At 43.9% G+C, this 23,488-nt stretch overlaps 1 protein-coding gene across 2 annotated transcripts in view; it reads left to right on the forward strand.

Moving 5' to 3' along the window:
- Dip2b (DIP2 acetate--CoA ligase B (putative)) overlaps positions 1–23,488 on the forward strand; it is a 181,750-nt gene that overhangs the window by 75,605 nt on the left and 82,657 nt on the right. For both annotated transcript variants that reach the window (XM_085678591.2, XM_085678590.2), the window contains exons 3-4: positions 6,645–6,770; positions 16,385–16,510. In XM_085678591.2, the coding sequence (XP_085534717.2) occupies positions 6,645–6,770; positions 16,385–16,510 (252 nt within the window). The remainder of the gene's footprint in view (positions 1–6,644; positions 6,771–16,384; positions 16,511–23,488) is intronic.

Genomic DNA, 23,488 nt, shown 5'->3' on the forward strand with positions numbered 1-23,488 from the left:
GGAATCATTCTGTCCTGTGTCTTAGTTTAACTTACAAGCCCCTCTGCTGGTAAGGCTTCCTGCATAATGGAGATGCTGCAGCTTCAGATCCCAGCCTGGTCCTGCTCTTTGTGAGGGCATGGGTAGGATGGGAGTTGCCATGACTGGGGCACACATCATTGTATCTGCCCCATATATCTTATCAGAAGGAAGTACAGCCCCTTCCTCTCAGGGCTTCTTTTTCCCTCTGAATTGTCCAAGAGACCCAGGGACTTAGGTGGCAGTAGAAGTGGTCCAGCCTCCACATCTGAAAGTGAAGAGCCTCACCGGGTGAACTGAAAGCCAGCCTCACTGTGTGGCCTGTGATGCTAAGCTGCTTCTCATCTGCCCATCTGATGCATCCCGAAGATGGTGCCCATTCTTCTTGACTCACGGTGGAGTTCCCGGAAGTGTTCCCTTAGTCTCTGGCACAGCCACTTTTCTGGTGTCCTGTGGCCCAGAAAATCTGTGGGTCAGGCTCAGTTCAGGCACTTAACTCTGAGTAGATCAGGACTGCTGACCCCCTTCCTTCCCAGAATCCATTCACTTCCTATACTTGGAACCCACCACTCACAGGCCTTTCTCCAGATGTGAGGCTCTCAGTAAGCCCCAGTACCTTAGAGCCTCAGCACAGACCCCGAAGGACTTGGGCACCTTCATCCATCTTGAGCAGGGCAAGAAAGAGACCAGTGACCCTGCATAAGGGCTTGGGTGGCAGCTGGTCATTCTGTAGGCGGCTCTGTGACGGACCTCCTGATTGGTTAATAGCGTCTGCCAGGTGCCGTTCCTTTGGAGATAAAGCGGTGTGTGTTAAGGAGCCTGTGATGCCTGTACTTGGAAGGCTGAGGCAGGAGGATCCTGAGTTAGAGGCCTGTGTGTGATCAAGGCTAACCTGCTCTGTGTATAGCCTTTTGATCCTGTCTCATTACAGAGAAAAAGGAGGGGGTGAGAGGGAAAGAAAGGAGCGTTGAAGAGTTGCCCTGCTGTCAGCCAGCCCACAGGACTTAGATGAGCTGAGCCCACTCTTCTTTCCCGGCATCGTCTGTTTCCTGTGCTGTGCTGTGTTTGCTTCCCCAGTCGTCTTGTCTGTTTCAGGGTTTCCTCCCTGGGCTGCTGCAAACATCACACTGAAGAATAAGGTGGCTTTCCCTTCTCTGCCCATCGAGGTCCTGCAACAGTGTCCTGTTTTAATTGTCATGCGTCTTTCCTGAAGCTCATAGAAGTTTAATTCCCTGTTATGTGGGCCCAGAGAGCTTTGTTCTTTTCCTTTTTAGCACACACCATGGTGTGAAAGCTTGAGGTGGGGTTGGCAGAGGTGGGAGGGAGGCAAGTGAGAATAAGGGGACACAGTAGCCAGAACACGTTGTGTACATGTATGAAGTTAATAAGAAGTGTGCCAGACTAACCCGTGAAGCATTAGCTGGGGCTCCTGTTCGGATGCCAGCACCACAAGACTGGGAGTGCAGTCGCTTTGGCCACCTTGCAAAAGCAAGTGTTTGTCCCTTGGTTCCTCTTAGAACTGTCTGTGTCTACTCCCATACATGTGAATAGTTCTGAAACCATAGGCAGAGCCAGAGGGTAAGAACCGAACTGGCTTTCCCAAGATTTTCCGGGTGGGAAAGCTGTGTGCTGTTTTCTCCTTACATGCCGTTCCTTTCTGAGCTCTCCTTGCCACTGTGTTTAGACAGCAGACAGAAGACACAGCACCTTTCTGAAAGAGTAGTACATTATATGCGTGTTGATTGTCTAAAAGGAATACTTTGAAGAACTTGTTTTAAAAGCAAAACAAAAAAAAACGCATGTAACCAAACCTACTATCACCATCTAAATTTAATGGTGACCCCTAGTGGCTACTCCGCATAACTGAAGCGTCACTGTGGTCACAGTGACGCTACGTTTTCTGTTCCAGCATTTCTGTAGACTTAATGCCTTTCAAATTACTTTGATTTTTATAAGTACCTTTGTTTTTTATAAACTAAACAGTGAAAAGGTAAGGAATTCTCATGTATATCATTTGTGCTTCATCCAGTATACAGGGGACTTTTAAGTTCCATCTAATTCTTAATATATAAAGTGATTTTTTTTTTCTGACTGAAGGGCCTGAAGTTTTTCATTTTAATTCATAGATTATCTGATTATGTTGCGACATGTAGTGAATTCTGCCTTTGCTTTTTCTTTACCATGGCAGTAAAATTATACACTTATCCCAAACATGGAAACTTGTATCTCCCACATTATTTCTGAGATATGATTACACAGGAGATGGTTCATCTTTGGTCAGCATCTTGCCTGCACATTCGAGGATTCAGAGCGTTATGCTCTCTGTCCTCCCATGCCCTCAGACCCCTCCATCCTCGATATGGCCAGTGGCGTGTAATTCCAATTTTATTCATAAACCAGTGCACTTGCAAGTGGCTTGCACTGACCCCAGCATCCCTGTAACCTCCCAGGATACTGCTGTGTCCTCTCACTCCCAAGGACACACTGACCTGTTAGTTCCTATAGCGAAAGAGCAATAACTCAGCTTAGTGCTGGAGAATTGTGCTCCAAGAGTCACTTTTTATCCAGGAGCATGAAAACTGAATATTTTTTTATTTTGATAGATCATAAATTTTAGTTTTAAGAGAATCAATATAACTTTTATTTTCATCCTTACACTTAAGTAATCCCTAAATGTTCTATAATGAACATTTGATTTTATGTTCGGCAAAAGTACTTTAGCTATACATAGTTTTGTACAGCTCTCCGCAGCCAGCCTGCTCAAAGTAGTACCTAGAAATAAAAGTTGATAAAACAAACAAACAAATAAATAAAAGTTCATAGTGAGTGATGTTTTCATGTCATCAAGATGAGCTCCAAACTGTTATATCCCCTGGTGGGCTTGGTGCTTCCAGGGGTCTGCTTGGCTCTGTTTTCATCATACAGTTTCTTTTTATATTTATTCGTTCGTTCATTCATTCATTCATTCATTCAGTGTGTGTGTGCGCGCGTGTGTGTTCGTGTCCATCCTTGTCCCTGAGTGTCTGCACTCTGGAGTATGTGGAGGTCAGAGGACAACTTGCAGGGGTCAGTTCTCTCTCCGCCATGTGGGTCTTGGGGATTGAGCTCTAGTTTGCAGTTGTGAGGCTTGGTGGCAGCACCGTGGGCCATGGAACTTTCTTGCTGGCTTTGTTTGTGGTCTTTGAGACAGTCTCACTGTGTAGCCTCCTGAGTGCTGAAATGATGGGCTTGGGTCAACATACCTGGCTTCTGTTTCACCTTTTAATATAGTCTTTTGTCAAGTTGAAGCAGATGTGTTACACATTTGAGCCAAGTTTATTCTACCATAAATCCATGTTTCTGTGACGTTATGTGTTGGGCATACTTATTGAAATTGTAAATAAAACTTTTGGGTTTATTTCTGACAAATTATAACAAAATGATTGCCATGGTTTTAGACCCCAGAGAAAATGGGTTGGGTTAGATGAATGGTTCTTGAGGGGACAGAGACAAACGTCATAGCCCCATTACTTGGTTGCTTGGTAGAGATCTGTGTGGGCTTTGTTTTCAGTGTCCATTGGCCTGTGCTCTTGGCTGTGTGTCAACCCCATTTTCATTGGAAGACTTGCTCTGTGTTGTGTGCCCTTGATTAACTTATGATAACCTGTAGCTCATGCTGAGTGGAAATGTGTGCTCTCTCCAGGTCCTTCCTAAATACATGCCTGTTGTTTCTTCGTGGCAGATTTTCCTATTTATTTATTTATTTTAAAGAGTGCAGATTTTCCCGTTTGTTTGTTTGTTTGTTTGTTTTAAAGAGGGCACCAGATCTTATTATAGATGATTGTGAGCCACCATGTGGTTTCTGGGAATTGAACTCAGGACTTTTTGAAGAATAGCCAGTGTTCTTAACCTCTGAGCCACCTCTCCCGCTCCCAGATTTTTATTCTTTAGCCTACATTATCTTTCTCTATTTATTTGGCTACATTGAGAAAACATAAAGCAGAGCCGGGTGGTGGTGGCACACGCCTTTTATCCCAGCAGTCAGGAGGCAGAGGCAGGTGGATCTCTGTGAGTTCGAGGCCAGCCTGGTCTACAAGGCAGCCTCCAGGGCAGGCTCCAAAGCTACAGAGAAACCCTGTCTCAAAAAAACAAACAAACAAACAAAAAACAAAAAAAAGAAAGAAAGGAAAAAAGAAAAACATAAAGCAGAAACATGTCTGAGAAAGATGGTAAAAATATTTAAATCTTTGTGTCACCCCTTGTAAGTAAGAATTTACATTCATTCTTTTTAACGTTTGATTATTAACAATACAGTTTGAAAACATTATGTGTCTTAGAGTGATTTATGTTATTTGTTTAATTAGTAAAATAACCAGTGGTAGTTAATAACAATTGTAGTTTTATATGGCCCCTCTTACAATAAATAAATAAATACATATCTTACTTCAACAAACAAACAAACAAATCCTTCAAACCAATAGGAGCATGTCTTGAGGATCAGTGTGCCACCTCAAACCATTTTCCCTGTGCATATTTACAAAGTAGCTCATGTGTGCTAATGTGATTTCCTTCCTGACTGTGGAAATAAAAATAGCTCCTTTCTATTTTCTATTTTCTGTTCTCTGTTTAAAGTTGGTTGGACTGTATTTCAAGTACTTTCTCTAACAAGTGGCTTTTTGCAGAATCTTTTCCATGGTGGGCAGTAAGGAGTGTGGCGGTTGTGAGGTTCTTTTGGGGTGGGGGTGGGAGGTGTGGATGCTTTTCCCTCTTTACGTAGCTGCTGACTCTGAATCCCAAAGCATTGATGCTCCTAGCCTAGGTAGTTAATTCCCATCTCTTTCCTTCTTAAAAGTTCTGTAGTCTCTTTTTAGAGCCTTTTGTTTGAGAACCAGCAGAGGTAGACCAGGGTCTGTGCTCTGGCTCTACGACTTCCAGCAGCCAGCCCATCCATGTCTGCCCTCCCTGTTACAGGGATCGGCGGGAGGACCGGCTTTGCAGGCTTATCATGCAGAATAAAAAATAAGATGAGACTACTTCAGGCACAAACAAACATTTAAATGTTGGTTTAGTTATTGTAGCTCAGGTTGGTAGAGGCTTTCTATGAAGGAGCAGATGGTATTTTAGGCTTTATAGACCCCGTAGTGTCTGTCGTAGCTACTCAGTTCTGCTTGGACAGCATGGACACAGCCACAGACACTGTAGGAGACTGTTCCTGGCTATGTCCCAATACATTTATTTGTAGAAACAGACTGTAAGTCAGCATGGTGGCACACTTGTAATCCTAGCACTCAGGAGGATCAGGAGTTCAAGGCCAGCTTCACCTGCATAGCAGGTTCCCACCTGGCCAGGAAGACATGATACCCTGTCTCACAAAGCAAAAGAAAAGAAAAATCAGTGTAGCTTGGTTTGGTGGTGCACACTTTTAATCTCAGCACTGACAAGACTGAGACAAGGTTCTAGGTTCTAGGCGAGCCTGAGATACATAAAGACCCTGTCTCAAAATGAAACAAAAATCAGGAGATGGGCCATAATAGGCCAGGAACTCTAGTCTGTTGACTGTTGTTCAAGACTAATAAAAGTAACATTTGAAGAAGATATTGAGAATATAAGAATTCTGTGTAGCTCTTATTATGAAGTGGGCTGTTGAGAATTTGGGTTGACTTAAAGACTAGTTTACAGACTCAGACATTAAAAAGGCTGTGTCTGCATGAGATGTTAAAGGGCATAGAAAGGCAGCTGGGTGTCAGGAGGGGAGACCAGAGTGAGCCAGAGCGGGACTGCAGCCCACCTGGACTGGATGGACAGTTGTCTTGTCTTCCCTGCTCGGTGCTGTCTAATGTAGTACTCACGGTGTATCAGACACAGCAGGTTTAAAACCTCCGTCTATGTCATGCTCTCCCCAGTTAATGAGCTTTGGGTGAAAATTCCAGCAACAGGAACCAGTAAAGAGCATTACTAGATCTGTGGTGCACACAGATGGATAGCATCCTAAAACGTATCCCTCCTTGTTCTCTCGAACACAGTCAGTGTACTAAAGGATATCTAGATGTGGGGGGTGTGGCTCAGTGGTGGAACCATACCTGGCTCTTGTGAGACCCAAGTTTGATCCTCAGCACTGTGAAAATCTCAAACCAAGTGGCAAAACCACGACCTTATTGGAAGTTTTATTTAGCCATCTTAATGGGCCAGTCTCTAGGGTAACTTTTACACATTTATTGTCTAGCTGTTTCTTTCCTATCAGACATTGGTGGTTATAGCTGTGAGGTAATTTTTTAGCTTGAGGCTTTTTTTTTTTAAAAAAAAAAAAGATTTATTTATTGTGTATACAGCATTCTGCCTGCATGTATGCCTGCAGGCTAGAAGAGGGCACTAGATTTCATCATGGGTGGTTGTGAGCCACCATGTGGTTGCTGGGAGTTGAACTCAGGACCTCTGGAAGAGCAGCCAGTGCTCTTAACCTCTGAGCCATCTCTCCAGCCCTAGCTTGAGGCTTTCATATCAAATGTATGTGTTTACCTTAACCTTTAGCCCTTTACTATAGATGAATAACTACCTTCAGCTGTGACAGGAATGAGTGTCATGCTTAGAACACAGCCACCCACCCGCTGTTGCTGTTGGATAACCGTCTTCCAAACTTTCTTCCTTAGAAACTGATTCAACAGGACAAAAAGACAGAAACCAGACTCCTGCTCCCACTCCAGCTCAGACTTCTGCTCCTTCCAAATATCACCGAACTCGATCTGGAGGGGCCAGAGATGAGCGATACCGATCAGGTGAGAAGGAATTGCAGAAATTTCCCTGCCTGAAGTGTGAACTGTGTGTCCTAGGTAGTGTGAACTGTGTGTCCTGGGTAGTGTGAACTGTGTATCCTGGGAAGTGTGAACTGTGTGTCCTGGGAAGTGTGAACTGTGTGTCCTAGGTAGTGTGAACTGTGTCCTGAGCACCCTTCATGGTTGATGTGCTGCTTTCCCTTGAGCCAGGAGGTACGTGCTGAGTATCAGCTGTAGATACTCACGTTTTCTGACCATTTTGCCCTCTAGAAATTTCAGTTTCAGAAAAGAAGCAAGACAAGCACAACATCATTGTGAATAAATAAGTAAAAAGAAGGTAGGAGTTAGGTCACGTGTGAGGCGGCAGCCCCTGTGCTTGCAGAGTTGTAAATAGCCCATGGCTCACAGACCTAAACAAAGCCCAGTGAACTTACATAGCGAGCTCATCCATTTGGTGACATCCTCTAACCCAGAAGGTCCTGCTGGCAAAGGGAAGGGCATCATGCTGCACTTGGCAGAGGGACAAATCCTAGAGCAGGTCTTTCTGATACCATGTAGCATATGTGTAGCATATCCTATGATTTAAGTAACACAACTAGGCTGCAGAACTTAATAGTAATATTATTTTACTTACTCTAGACTTTGTCCCCTTCTTACCAGCTAAAGTTACCATGACCTTTTCTCGAATTGAAAATATCCTCTCAGAAACATCATTTAAAAGGACATGGTTACAGAGCTGACCAATCCATTCTGAGTGGGTGTTACTAGACACATTTTCACATACAAAATGATGAAGGATGAGAGATATTCAGTCACCACCACAAATGGTCACACAGCATACCAGTTTCCCTTGGAATTCATCTTGTCCTGAGGGATCGGTTAGGTAGTAGATAGCAACATGGCTGCCAGACAAGAATCACTTAGGAAAATGGCACCAGATAGTAGGTCCAAAACTAGTTCATTTAACTGGAACTTCAGACTGAATTCAGGGCTGGCAGGGAGTGAAGAAAGGGTAGGGAAGGTTAGAGGCCAAATCTTGAGCACTCTCAAGTGCTAAGTGTTTTAGCAGAGTGGAAATCGACTGAGATTTCCATTTGTTCTAGTAGATCATCCCAGTGCACACTGCTTACTGTACATTGCTGTACTCCACTGCACACTACTTGCTGTACACTGGTGTACTCCACTGCGCACTGCTCGCTGTACACTGCTGTATTCTATTGCACACACTGCTCGCTGTACACTGCTGTACTCTATTGCACACACTGCTCGCTGTACACTGCTGTATTCCAGTACACATTGCTGTGTTCCAGTGCTAAAGAGGTACTTTGAGGAAACAAAGGAAGTAAAGTAGGATTGCTTGTTTTTCTACTGGGTTGTGGTCCAGGCTGCCCTTAGATGTATGAGTCCCCCTTCCTCAGCTTCCCAAATGCTTAGATTACAGGTGTGCACCACCACTCCCAGCTAAAAGCAGCTGCGTTTAAAGGTGGGTCAGAGGAGGTAACGCTGGAAGCAGCAGAGCATATCCAGACTTCCTGGTTGTTGCCAAGCATCCATCCTGGTTTCCTAGGTGCTGCTGTCACCTTTAGAGGCCAACTCAGTCAGCAGTGTGCTCTAAGCACACTTAGAATTCTCATTTCTAGGCTTCTGGGAGATTTTTGTTTTCTCTCCTGGTATATCTTTCTTTCTTGGCATGTTCATTAATGGATTGTGATAAAAGACTTAGTTTAAGGGACAATGTGTCCAAAATGATTGTAGATCAAAAAGGCTTTGTGAACTCACTGGCTGATGTGAGGTTTGTGACTCTCTCTTGCAGAAACACAGTCGTTATCTCCAGCCCCTGCCATTTAAAACCATTTCTTTTAGAATTCCCCAATTGATAGAAAATGTAGTCTGTGAAGCGGGTATTTGGAAAACACGAGGGCAGTGATGAGGAGTCAGTGATCAGGCTGGTCCTCGTCTCACTGGGGCTTTGTGAGAGAGGAAGCTAGCAAGAGATAGACTGGGCAGGAGCAGTGGGAAGGAAGGAAAGGTGGTTCCCAAACGTCACTTCTGTGGCTCAGTGGCAAAGAGCACTTGCCACTCTGGCAGAGAACCTAGTTTGGTTCTCAGCACTTACATTGAGTGGCTTGTGACAGCCCGTAAGTCCAACTCCAGAGGATCTGACCCATTTACTGCTCCAAGGGCACACACACATGCACACACACGCATGTATGCAAACACACAACACATAAACACAAATAAAAAAATATGTATTAATCTCTGAAGGGCTGGAGAGAAGGCTCAGTGGTTAAGAGCAGTGGCTGCTCTTCCAGAGGACCCGAGTTCAATTCCCAGCAACCACACTGCAGCTTACAACCATCAGTAACTCCAGTTTCAAGGGATCCGATACCCTCATCTGGCCTCTAATGGTACACACACATGAATGTGGTAAAGCACCCATACACATAAAATGAAGAATAATAAAACTTTTTTGAAAAGTACTTCCCTAACATTAAAAAGAAATCTCCAAAAGTATGAAAAGCTATGAGAGTTGCAACATTGTCATTCAGGGAACATAAAAAGGCAGGTAAGCATAGATTATAGACCAACATTGTAACTTTCAGTATATTGGGACCTGTTCAGCTGAATTGCCATGGAAACTCTCAGCACACTGGAGAATGAAATGGTCTCAGAATTCTGGCATTCCTGAAACCAACAGCAACTGTGTCTCTAGTCATGAGGTGGGCTGTACAGCATGCCACATGCAAAATAGCTCATGAGCATAAGGAATGTTTAGTAAAGCTTGCGCTTCAGAGTGAAGTGATGGGTGCACAGAAAGGACGGTAATCTAATGCTGACGAGTGTGGCTCGAAAAAGTCCTTACTTGGCACAGGTTTATTGGCACCTGTGATATTTCAAACAGTCATAATCAACTCTAAATGACCTTTGTGCTTAATGTCTAAGATATAATTGTAAGAGCTGTTTTCAGAGTTTATTTATTTCATGTGTGTGTGTGTTTTGCCTGCATGTCTGCATGCATGTCTGTGCATCATGTGTGGCTAGTGTGCATGGAGGTCAGAAGAAAGTCATATCCCCTGAACTAGAGTTACAGACTTGTGAGTTGGCACGTGGATGCTGGGAATGGAACCTGGGTGCCCTGCAAGAGCAGCGTATCTCCAGCCCCTGCTCTAGGAGTTTAGATCCTGCGTCCTGTTCTTGGCATGCTTTGCCTAAGGACCTTAAACGCTCTGCTACAGTGCCTCTTCCTCCTGACTGTTGGCCTCCTATACTTGTGTGGTTTGTTCCAAGTGCAGAAAACACAGTTAATGCTTACAGTGGAAAGGAAATCCATCTTAGAATGCCTTAGATGTTGATCTTTGGAGAAATTAGCCACTCCAAATCAAACAATAAAATGAGAAAGGACATTCAGGGTGTGTTAGCATCACCCTGTCAAGCTGGAAAACGATACTCAGCTTCGATGGCTTCTGGAAGAGAAATCCAAAGTCAGCTTTGTCCAGAGAATGAACTGCAGAAGTATTTCCTTATAAGAAATTAAGATGAATCCTGTGCCACTGAACCCGTCACATTCTGTTAGGAGGGCTGCTGTGTTCTGACCAGTAGGAATCTTGGCTGGAGTAACTGGGTCTGTTCCCTTTGACACCAGTGTCTGGGCCAGCATTTTCATGTAGGGACAGTTGGGTGGCCCGGTGTACTTGGACCTGATGCTGTGACTCCTACTGTGGTTCTTAGTCATACAGATGGTGTAAGCCTCCCATCAGCAGCAGGAAGATGCCTGACTTTGGCAGCTTTGCTCTCACAGGTAAAAATACCTAGGGAGATAAAGAACCAAGTAGGAGCACTAGCTTTGCTACTGGTTCTGTCATTGAGAAAGTACCTTATTTCATTGCAATTGGTTGCTTATTTTCCAAGGCAGTGATGAACCATATTTCTTCTAATATAAGGATCCTTTAAAAAAATATTTTAATTTGGGGGCTGGAGAGATGACTCAGTGGTTAAGAGCACTGACTGCTTTTCTAGAGGTCCTGAGTTTAGTTCCCAGTAACCACATGGTGGCTCACAACCATCTATAGTGAGATCTGGTGCCCTCTTTTGGCCTAAAGGTGTACATGCAGATAGAGCACTCATAATACATAAATAAATAAAATGTAAAAAATATTTTAATTTGTCTCTTTTATAAGATACAACATTCTTGATTTGAGTGAACTTAGGGAACACTAAAATAGTATGAAATAAATATAAATGCTACATAAAGTATCCTATTGCAGAACCCAAAGTAAGTAAGCTGGTATTATGCTTGTAAAAGTAATAGCCCAAACTGGACTTGGTAGGTAGTGTACTCCATAATCCCAGCATGGAGGAGACTGAGCACTAGTTAATGCTCATAGGTACAGAAACTTGAGACAAAAATGTACCCTACTATTGAGCTGGTGTTTCTTACAACGTTCTTAATTAGTGCTGTATGTGTTTAGATTGTTTTTGTAATATATGATTACTTCTTTGTTTCTTTTGGTGATTCTAGGGATTGAAGTAGGATTGGACTAGAGACCTCACACATCCCAGACAAGTACTTGGCCATCGAGCAATCCCCACTGCTCCGTTTTCTTACTGTTGACAAAATGGCCCATGAAGTCTCTGAGTGGTGTAATTGTGAGCAGGACAGCAAGCTCGGCTGTGACAGTCATGTCTTACTAGGTCCTCCCCATCAGTTTGGCTTCTTCTGAGTTGATGCTGTGGAAATGCAGCAGTGCCTCCCTCTTTCATCTAGAGGAGAGCTTCTCTCGTCTTTGTCCAAATCTGTTCTGTTTGTGTAAAGTGACTGACACGGGGGCTCCAGGTCATGTCTTTCTGTATTAATACACCTGAGTTCAGCCAGGAGCGATGGAGCTCTCCTGGCAGCACTTCCTGTGGTCTGAGCACAGCACAACATCCTGGGGAAGCATAGATGGAAACACAAGAGTTCTTCACACAGTCCAGGGTACAAAGGCAGCATCGGAAAGAAGCGGGAGGTGCCTGTTGAGGCAGGCTTCATGCTGATGCTGTCCAAGCCATTCTAAAGGATAAATAACCGTTTACTTTGTGCAAAAGAAAATGACAGATAATGTGAAATATAGGACTGAAATTCTTTCTTTCTGCCCCTCTTCGTACATAGAGCTGGGGTTTGCAAACGGTTTGCAGGCCCAGAGAACTTACTTTTGAGATTTGTTTGGGAACACAAATAATGGCTTAGAAAAGACAGAAAAATGTGAGAAATAGGTAGATGTTAGCTATGTGATAATAATTACAGCAGTTTGTATGGCACACATGCCTGTTGGCCGACTATTACAATAAAACAGCAAGCTCAGCTCTCAGACCATTGTGCTTTTGAGAGTCTTTCCTGTGTGCTGTGCAGCTGGTGTTGCAGCTCACCAGGGCACACAGGTTCTGTTGAAATACTGGTGTTCACACAGCTGGAGATAGCCTGGAGCATACCCTACCTCCCACTTCACCTCTCTGGATTAGAGATCTGAACGGTAGAAGGGTACACTTCCCAAAGGAAACCAGCCAACACTCTTATCACTTGGACTTTATATATAGAAAGACTTTCTGATGCAATAAAAGGCACATAAGTTTTTTTATGGTGGTAGGAAAGCAGTATAAATTTGCCTCTTGGCAATTTGTATCTCATATCCCTAATATATGAAAAAAAAATTAGGGAAAATAAAACCGGAAGTTGGTGGGGAAGATGAGCAAATGACTTGAAGGTTTGTTTTACCTCAGTGGGTTAAAGGCACTTGCTGCCAAGCCTCATGGCTTGAGCTCACTTCCTGGGACTCACATGGTGGAAAGAACGGACAGGTTCTGACCTCTCCATGAGTAACTTAGAAAAGAAAACATCTGACAGGACCTGCAGTTTCGGTGGATGAGTCCCCCACCCCCATGGCGTTGGAGCAGAAGTTGAGGGCTCACATCTTGAGATAAAACCCAAGACAGAGAGCTGACTGGGAATGGTATGGGCTTTTGATACTTCAACACGAATAAAGCCATGCTAAGCAAGTGTACAGCCTGAGAATTGGCCTGAACAGCATTTGATTACAGTGCTTTCTTCACATAAATGCTCCCAGTCTAAAGACCAGAAAACTAGAAGCAGACACTGAACTCAAGTTAGAAGATTTGTTACAATTGATATAACTGTTTTGAAGTAGCTGTTTGTGTAGCATAATAGAGATTCAGTGAGGGAATAAAATATTGGGGGCATTGTTAAAAGGAAGTTACAAATGGAAAGGGGGACATTAGAAGGAATTTTTTGGGCTGAATGAAATCAGAGTATCAGGAACTCATTTTTAGTACACATATAGATATAAATAGACATGGACATGTGCACAAATACTTGTGTTTGTGTTCCGTCGATCCCTGAAAGGCCCTAGAGAAAGATGGCCAATAATACCAAGAGCCGCTAGTTCAGGATCCTGGTTCCTAAATGCTGCATATCTACCACTGACGGGAGCTCCTGAGAGAGCTGTGCAGGACTAGGCCTGGAGCAGGGAAGGTACTAGCTGACTCCCAGATGATCATTGGACAGTTTGTGTCAGGATGCCAGTAATTTGCCAACAATGTCTCTGACACCAGGAGAGTCCCAGAGTAGATGGGGAGCCAGTGAATGTGTTGATTCACCAAGTAATAAATAATCTCACCCAGGGTCATAATGCAGTTAAGACTCATCAGTGGTCAGGCCTGGTGGTGCACACCCTTAATCCCAGCACTTGGGAGGCAGAGGCAGGTGGATTTTTGTTCGAGGTCAGCCTGGTCTACAGAGCGAGTAGAGTGAGTTTCAGAACAGCCAGGGCTGTGCAGAGAAACCATGTGTCATGAAAAAACAGACAAACAAACAAAAACAAAGAAGAAGAACCACATGGATTAATTTAACAGACAACATTTAACTGAATATTCAAAGATACTGCCAGCAATAATAGACAGGTATGTCTTGATACCGTGTTTTTAGAATGGCACATTCTTTGTGGTGTCCCTGTCAGAGTAAATAACCTGGATTTCATAAGAACATATCACAGCTGCAAACATTTGGGGACATTTTATAAAAATAGGTTGTGCGACACCGTCATGACAATAAAAGACAGGAAGACTAAGACACTGTCCCAGATTATAAGAGACTAAAGGGTCAGGATGACCAAAAGGAATATGTGTCTAGATCGGGAAACACTGGTGGGAAACTATGGCATTACTGGGACAGCTAAGTTGTGAGTCAGACAGTAGGATGGGTGCATCAATGTTGAAGTTACAGATTTTAAAAAACAAAACAAAAAACCAAGGTCTCACTGTGTGGCCCTGGCTGACTTCTAATTCACTTCTAATTTAAGACTCACTTGCTGCTGCCTCCTGAGTGCTGTAATTAAAAGGCTTCCTAGAGCACACCTAGCTACATTTCCAGATTTTGATAACTGAACAGTGGCTATGTAAGAGAAAAATTAGTATTCTAAGAAAGTATTAATAAGAAGTGAATATTCTTTGGTTTCACCCCTTTGCTTGGAGCTAATGCTAAGGAGATAATTAGATGTGTTCTAAAGTGAAATGTTGAATTATTCTTACTCTGGACAGTAGTAAAAAAAAATAGAAACAACCTAATATTTGATATTAAAGGGTTGCTGAAGTTGTAACCTGTTAACTCCGGGAAGTGCTGTGGAGCACTTCAAAGTCAGAATGTGGACCTGTGTATTTCTGTCAGTCAGGGCTGTTTTAGTTGCAGGAGCAGCTGCCTACTCAGGTTCCCTTAAATAGCTGGTACAGGTCACAGAAGAAAATGGCTGAGAAACCCCTAGGAAGGGAGAAAATTCTAGGGATCTTACTTGAAGTTCAGAATCTCCTTTCTGGGTCATGTCATTAGCTCACATCAGCCCTAGGACCTACACTTTCTGATTCTGGATATGAGTGGACGAGCTCTCTGAGGTCACACTTAAGAGCAGAGAAGCTGGGCAGTGGTGGCGCACCCCTTTAATCCCAGCACTTGAGAGGCAGAGGCAAGCAGATCTCTGTGAGTTCGAGGCCAGCCTGGTCTGCAGGAACTAGTTCCAGGACAGGCTCCAAAGCTACAGAGAAACCCTGTCTCAAAACAACAACAACAACAAAAGGACAGAGGAGTCTGGAAGGATGTATCCTGGGCAAGGAGAAACTGTCAAGTGGGAAAACCTTGGATTTGCTCTACCTCAGCAGGATCTGTAAGAGCATCTTTATTTCCCTTCAGTCCTTGTGTGTGAGGGGACTGTATACATGTTTGTATATACACATGTTTGTGTTGGTGTGAGTGGGTATGTGTTTGTGTGTGTACGTGTGCAGGCCAGAGGTCCAAGTTGAATGCCTTATAAAGAGGCATCGTTTACAAAGCAATGACAGAATGCATCATGCTGTATGCAGAACAATCAGGGTTTGTTTTTTTTTTATAGTGGGGTAAAGAAGCCAGAATTCTGTTTGTAATATGCTAATTTTGAGGTTCCTATGACATGTGCAAGAGGCCAGAGCCGTGTGCAGGCTGCAAAATGAGTAACTTGTGCCCTGTGACTGTTAGACCAGAATCATTCCTCTGTCCCCATGGCATGAACCTGAGGGTCTCAGCTGAGTTAATTACCCCTTCTGTCCCTGTGCACAGACCCGAGGGAGTTCTTCTTGACAGCTGAGTGTACCCTAGGCTACTTTTGTTGGAAGTGTTCTAATTCAAAATTTTCCATGTAGGACACTAATTATTTCCTTAGAATTAACTGCAGTCCTGTAGCATGAGGGCCGGCTTGTTGGGGTTTCCGTCCCACCCAGTACCCAACAGCCGGCAAGTCCCAAGGAAAATCAATCACACAGAGAACTCTATAAGTTATAAAGCTGATTGGCCCATTAGGTCAGGCTTCTTGTTAACTCTTATAACTTATGTTACCCCATTATCCTTATCTACTTTAGCACATGGCTCCGTACCTTTCTCAGCTGGGCAAGTTACAAGCTGCCTCTTCAGTGGTCTGCGCAGGAGTGAAGGAATGGCTTCCTGCTTTCCAGGATACTCCTGTTCTCATTGCAACACCTCTACTTCCTGTCTGGTTTTCCCACCTATACTACCTGCCTGGCCAATCAGCGTTTTATTAAAATATGATTGACAGAATACAGACAATTCTCCCGCATCACAGTCCACATAGAGGCGGGACTCCCTCTGCGCACAGGTGCCCCTCTAGTCAGCCCTTTGCTGTGTCCCAGAGTTGTGCGGTCAGTCTTCTCTGTTCTCTGGGAAATTGCCCTTGACTTCTTTTGTTTCTGTCTTTGGTTTTTATCTTTTTTTTTTTTTTTTTTTTTTTTGCTTTTCGAGACAGGGTTTCCCTGCAGTTTTAGAGCCTGTCCTGGAACTAGCTCTTGTAGACCAGCCTGGCCTCAAACTCACGGAGATCCGCCTGCCTCTGCCTCTCGAGTGCTGGGATTAAAGGCGTGCGCCACCACCGCCGGTGGTTTTTATCTTAATTGATCTGAATCAAAAGATAAATAAAACTACCTAAACCTCCTCCTTGGCATTTTTAACAACTTAAATACCAATAGTTCATTCCTCAGAGGTTACCATCCAGCACAAGTGCAAATAAATCCATATGTTATCTTTTCAGATATCCACACAGAAGCGGTTCAGGCTGCTCTGGCAAAGCACAAAGAACAAAAAATGGCTTTGCCCATGCCCACCAAAAGGCGGTCCACATTTGTCCAGTCTCCTGCGGATGCTTGCACTCCTCCCGGTAGGTTTATCAGAACCTTTCTCTTTGACAGTTACTGTGTGGGTATTTGGACATAGCACCTTTTCTTTCTGAGGTGGACCTTGTAGCTCTGCACGCATCATCACGTGAGTCTGTGGAGTGCTCTCTGTCGTCACTTTCTGCACAGCACACAGCATCCCCAGACCTGTGCACAGCACAGCTTCCTTCTGAGTCCCAGCATTGACTGGCCTGCGAGTCCACACTCATGTCATCAGCAGACACGGGCCAGGCCCTTCTGTGAGGATGATATGGCTGTTTTGTGTCACAAATATTAACCCATTAATATCCTCAGTTGATGCTTCATCTCAATTCAATAGCCAACATAGGAAGACGTGGAATAGAGTTTTGTTTCACTAAAAATTTTAGGAGGTCATTGATACAAATTTGAAATAGATCTGAAAAAATAAATATCCTTTAATATGTTTTGTATCTTTAAAGTTTTCCTTTTTAACAGTGAGGTCTTTTTCTATTGTGAATTTAGGAGTTAGACATTAGATCCTAGGACCAACTAGACAATTCTCAAATTTCTTTCTTGTTCAGAATGTTGCGTCAAATTTATGAAAACCTTATTTTTTCTTAGATCAAATACCAGATAATATTCTTTAGTGATTTGTTTATTTTATGTATATTAGTGTTTTGCTTGCATGTATGTATGCACACTGTGTATGTGCCTTGCGCTCTTGGAGGTCAGAAGAAGGTAACAGGTACCCTAGAACCAGAGTTACAAACTGTTGCAGGTACTGGGACCTAAACCTGGGTCCTGTAAGAGCAGCAAGTGCTGTTAGCCCTCCCCTCAACAACATGGATTTGGATAGCTTCCCTGGAAGGCTGCACTATGTGGTTGGTTTCTCATTCACAGCTGCCACGCTGAGCTATGCTTATGGATTCAGGCTCACAGTAACAGTTTTCTCCTAGGTTTTGACTAACTTCTCAGTGTACTTGGGTTTGCTGTGGGCTCATTAGTTGTGTGTGCTTTTTTCCCTTCACATTTGTGGTGTCAATATGTTTGACAGAGAAATAGCTCTGTGGCTTCAAGTGTTTCTCAAAATGTAACTGTAACACGGGATACCTCTAGCAGACTAACACAATGAGGCACTTTGTGTCCATAATGGTGCATACTTCAGACCCACTCATTCAGACTCTTGGATGTGTTCCCTTCCACATTTGTATAGTATTCAAGTTGGGTCCTTGGGCACAAAGGGGGCTCTCAGTCTAGAAGCCATCCATGTTGGCAGATCCCCTGCAGCATGGCTGAAGGTTCAGTTTCAGTAAATGGCAAAGGGTAGGGAACAACACAAAATGCAGTTCTTAGAAACAACCCTCTCCTGGCCCTGTCAAGGCGGTGTGGGTCCAGAGTAAATGGCTAGTCTCATGGCTGTGGGTTAAAAGTGAGAGTGCCCCACAGGATCGGGGAGGGCCTTTTATCAACTCTTTCGTAAGCGTCACTGCCAGAGGGGAGCTCAGTGGCCCTCAAAAGAAGTCACAGCTGTCCACTGCTGAATGGAACCATAGTCCTTCGCTGTCAACCCACTGCAAGCCTCTGAATTCTAAACATGCATGCTCTCTCTCTGTGGAACCTTCAAGATGAAGCATAATGTTCTTGATCACGTTACACATGTTAATAATTTCATAACAAAGACATGGTTCTCTCTCCTAAGGCCCAAATTCAGCAGAGCAGACTGAATAGGCTTTTTGTCCATTTACCTTCTGTTCTAGAGGTTTCTGAGTAGGAATTGAAACCCTTCCATATGCTATTAGGGACATCTATGTTGCAAGTAGGAAAATTTTCCAAAGAGGAGATGTTGAGGCTCCTCTCTAGCAGCCTCACACAGCCCCAGGGAGGTAGGTCCTGGTGTTTTCATCCAGCGATTCTGCACATACCAAGTACAAGTACTAGGCTCCAGAGAGGGCGGGCAGGGGACCTGTGTCATTAGGGATCTGCCAGCATCTTTCATGTTAGCAGTGGAATTTGCCATTCTTGCAGGGTGGTGGTAGTCCAGGCCCAGCACTTGGTGAGGGGCAGAGGCAGGTCAGTCTCTGAGTTCGAGACCAGCTTGCTACAGAGGAGGTTCCAGGAAGGCCAGGGTTACCAGAGAAACCCTGTCTCAAAAAACAAAAGAGCATTGACTGATCTTGCCATGTTGCAGTCTAAGACACTGACAACATGTCCCAGGACCTGTGACCTCTAATTCAGACATCAGTTTTATATGGCTTATCTATTTTTGCTAACCCCAAGTACCTAAGTTAAGAGGCTGTATTCTAGGAATGAGAAGGAGGAAGAGAGATTACAGGATTGCTCATTGCTCAGTGTTTTTGAAATCAGCTTCTGGTCAGTTATAAAAATGATCAAAAGGTGGGCAGCTGGAGAGATGGCTCCGTGGAGTTTGGACCTCTCAGCTCCATCATATCCACCCCAGCAGTGCATGCATGGGGAGGATGCAGGTGGATATCAGAGTTCATTGACCAGTCGGTCAGCTAGCTGGAACGGCAAGGCCCACGTTCAGGGGGAAACCCTGCTGAAAAATGTATTGAGGAAGACTTCCCATGTCGGCCTCTCACCTTCACAGGCTCACTCCTGTCAGGGCACCACTCCACACACATTACACCTCATGTGTACACACAAATGACCCAAATTTAACCCCCACAACGTGCTACATGAGCACATATCACAGTGTGCTCTTTGCACACTGAGCTGTCCCTGCACACAGCAGGTGTGAAGGTTCTTAAATAGCTCTCAGGTAAAGATGTCAGCCGCTTACACTAACCTGCTGTGGGCTTGAAAGTGTAAGTTCTCTAAGTATGTAATGAGTCCTAGTTTGAATGCTGTGCCCTTCCCCACCTTTTAGTCTGCTTGAATTACTATTGCCCAGTTCTCTTATGTGCTGAAATCATTTACTGACGTCATGAGGCAGTGGCCTCAGCTTTCTCTGTGGAGGCTCTTTGTGTAACACTGTTGCCCGTTCATATAGGAGAGCGATGCCAAACCACAGTGATTCATTTACTCATTCCTGCTTCTGAGCCTTTTCTGTGGCCGTGTGAGCTTATTGTTTGCTTCTGCGAGAGTGGCCAGGTGACCAGATAAACTCCATTATTGTGACCCCAAGACTGGCTCTAGTGGAGGGATGTTTTGTGTAGATGTGTGGGGTCCTGAATAGGGTCTTGCTTGGCAGTGATAATTATCTTGGGGTGGAAGACAAGGGTAAATTTCCTCTCCCTAGTTCTGTTTTCAAGCTTTTACCACACTGTTAATCTCTTTCTCTATATTTCTATATATTGAAATGATGTCTTGGAACACATTTGGGATATTATTAGTTTTTCATCTACCTCAAGGATGCTTTATAGAATTTTTTTTCTTATACTGTGCCAAGAACTTTCACATGACAGAGACTGCCCTGCCCAACTTGTGTTTCTCTTAAGTGGGAAGAGCAGACGTTCTGTAGCCATGTGACAGCCAGCGTTCACAGTCGCTGAGTGACTTGCTCATTGTAAAATAGTAGCGATCAGACTCAGTTTTGTTCCTGAGTGTCACAGGTAGGAAATTCCTTTACTTAACAGCTGCCCACATATGCACAGTACTAGAATAGTATACATTAAATAGCCATTGCCTCCTGAGAACTACAGACCAAAATACCTTTCAGTCAGTTAAATGTTACTTGAAAGGGAATACCCAGGCTGGGGATGAGGCTCAGCATACAGGAAGTCCTGGGTTCAATCCCTAGAACCACACGACAGGTTTGGTAGCACAAACCTATAATCCCACATGCAGAAGATGCAAGATCCTCTTTAGTTACATTCTAAGTCTGAGGCCAGCTTGGGGCACATAGACCCTACCCGCCCCCCAAATGAAAAAGATTGGTGAAAAAGAAAATTCTTATAGACTACCAGCATGCAGAATTGCCCGAGGATTATAACCAATTTAAAACCACACAGTAAACAGTGGCTAGACTCCAGCCCAGTGAGTGGTGGGTCTGGCTTGTTTGGCAGCGTCCTTTCATTATCAGAGAGGGTAAGCTGTAGTCACATGTGCTCGAGGAGCTGCTTCAGGAGTATTTGGTGTCCCTTAGGCCACGTATAATACAAAACCCACCATGCCATCAGGCTACATTTGTGTTTTTCAATAGCTTTTTGTAAAATTATGGTTTGCTAATGAAAGTAATCTTATACTTAATGCTATTTATACATTTCACGTACTATTCAGAGGGAAGATAGAGGGATGTGCGCACAGGGCTGAACTAGGAAAATGAACTTAGGGGCTGGAGAGACGGCTCAGTAGTTAAGAGCCCTGACTGCTCTTACAGAGGACCCGAGTTCAAGTCCTAGCACCCACATGGCAGCTCACAACTGTCTTAAGATCTGACATCCTCATGAGGACATACGTGCAAAACACCAATGCAAATAAAATAAATTTTAAAAAAAAGAAAGAAAAAAAGGAAAATGAACTTATCCATAGATTGTGTCAAGGTCGATTGTCTTTGGGGGCTGGTAAAGAAGAGACACTTGAGGAGGCAAGAGCTGACTTATGCAGTTTGTACAAGTTTGGTCCCTGGTGCCCTCCCGCACAGAGGAATAAAAAGGAAGCAACAAGTAGGTGGAAGATGTCTAAGATCTGATTGTTGTGTCATAACTAGAGCCAAGTTCAGAATAGTTGATTAGTTAATTAGTATGGGCACACTCACGCGTGTGTGTGTGTTCACACCTTCTACCGTGTGGGCTCAGGGGTTGAATTTGAGTTGTCAGGCTTGGTGACAAGCACCCTACCCATTAAGTCACATAGCAGTTCCCAGAGTGGACTGATTCAAAAGGTCATTCCTTAAGCCACTTAACATATTTGCCTCTTCTTCTGGACTGTTTTGTGTTGAATATATGCTTTCTTGAAAACTCAGAGCACTAAGGGTTGTTAGAAATTCAATCTAGTATTTAAATGGGCAGTGACCTGGGTGTCATGATGCAGGCCTGTAATTCCAGCACCTGGGAAGTAGAGGCGTGGGGATCAGAGGAGTTCAAGGTCCTTCTGATTTACTTAGCCAGTTAAGGCCAGTCTGGCCTGCATGAGTCTCTGTCTCAAAGAATCAAAACAAAACAACATAAATGGTATCTTGTCTCCCAGGATACATATAGCATTTGTTTTCTAAGCAGACTTTCAATAGATGTGGGAAGTTCCCAGGAAAACTGTTTAGTGGTGTGTGTGTGTGTGTGTGTGTGTACGTACATACATGCATACATACATAAGTACGTACATATGTATATTTATATATATGTACATGAAGAGACTTTGAGTAATTAGTTAACTTTCCTCTGTCTTGATTTGTCAGGCAGCTTGTGGTCCTGCCTTAGCGTCTCTGAGCAGTTTTTCATCCCCTAGTCGGCTTTCAGCACACAAGCATTATTGTGGAATATAAAAATTCTCTTGGAGCTGGGCAGTGGTGGCACACACCTTTAATCCCAGCACTCGGGAGGCAGAGGCAGGTGGATCTCTATGAGTTTGAGGCCAGCCTGTGCTGTAGCATGAGTTCCAGGACAGCTAGGATTATATAGAGAAACCCTGTCTTTCAAAATTAAAATAAATAAATAAATTAAATTAAAAATTAAAAAAAAATCTCTTGAGTAGTTTTCAGTCTCTCTAAGAGCTGCATAGCAAATGACTGTCCACGCCTGTGGGCTTAGTGTTAGTTTAAATGGTTCAAAATTTGTAGCCTAAAATAGACTCAGCCCCTATCTCCAGAACGAACCTTTTTTAAAACAATAAAAATTGCATTTATTTGTTGATTTGTGTGTGGAAGGTATGTGTTGAGGTCTGAGAACAGCCTGCAGAAGCCAGTTCTCTCCTTGCTCCGTGTGAGTCCTGGGAATCAAACACTCAGCCTGTGTGGCGAGCAGCAGGCACTTTCAAGCCCTGAGCTCTCTGGACGCCCAGAACTCACCAGTCTTCCCTGTTCTGTACACTGCCTTCTCCTAGACCCCCTTCTTATTCTGTAAAGATTGATCTTCTCAAGTTTTAAATCTCCCCTTGCCTATATAAAAACCGTCTTTCCTCAAAGTATTCTTTTTTTTTTTTAAAGATTTATTATGTATACAGTGTTCTGTCTGTATGCTTGCTGGCCAGAAGAGGGCACCAGACCCCATTACAGATGGCCGTGAGCCACCGTGTGGTTGCTGGGAATTGAACTCAGGACCTCTGGAAGAGCAGTCAGTGCTCTTAACCTCTGAGCCATCTCTCCAGCCCTCCTCAAAGTATTCTTGTACGTGCTGAAGTTGCTGGTCATCCAGGCAGGAGAAATGACTTTTCTGTGTGGCAGAGCCCCATCCACTTTCTCCTCCTCCAGAAGATCAAGCCTTAACTGTTCCATTGGCAAGTTTGTTCATCTGTTCTCGGAAGCACTTGCTTGAAGTCGCCTCTTCCACGCCCAGTTGAGGTGATGTGTTATTCTGAGTGGTTGTAGGGTGGTGGGTGTCACCTGCAGTCTCAGGGGATTGTTGTTACTCTCTCATCTAAGCCAGTGTCTAGACCTCAGTTTGGCATATTGCTGAGTGGCAGAATGTGTTTTCCTTTGTTGTTCTTTTTAAAAAGATTTTTTATTTTGTGCACCTGAAGTTTTTACCTGTATGCACATGTATACACCATGTGATCTTCTGGGACTGGAGTTACAGACAGTTGTGAGCTGCCATGTGGGTGCTGGGAACTGAACCGGGGTCCTCTGGAAGAGCAGTCAGTGCTCTCAACTGCTGAGCCATCTCCAGCTCTAATAGTAACTCTTCTCCAGGAACTGGTCAGCTCATACTGTTGTTCCTCAGTGTGTGTCGTTGACTTTCAGGTGTCAGGTGCTTTAGGTGTCCTTACCATCCTTATAAGTCTTTTAAAATTAGTTGTTTTTTTTTTTTTAACCGGGTGGTGGTGCTTACCTTTAATCTCAGCATTCGGGAGGCAGAGACAGGCAGATCTTTGTGAGTTTGAGGCCAGCC

This window comes from Myodes glareolus, chromosome 19, assembly GCF_982192425.1.
Source record: "Myodes glareolus chromosome 19, mMyoGla1.1, whole genome shotgun sequence".
In the NCBI taxonomy this organism is placed as follows: domain Eukaryota; kingdom Metazoa; phylum Chordata; class Mammalia; order Rodentia; family Cricetidae; genus Myodes; species Myodes glareolus.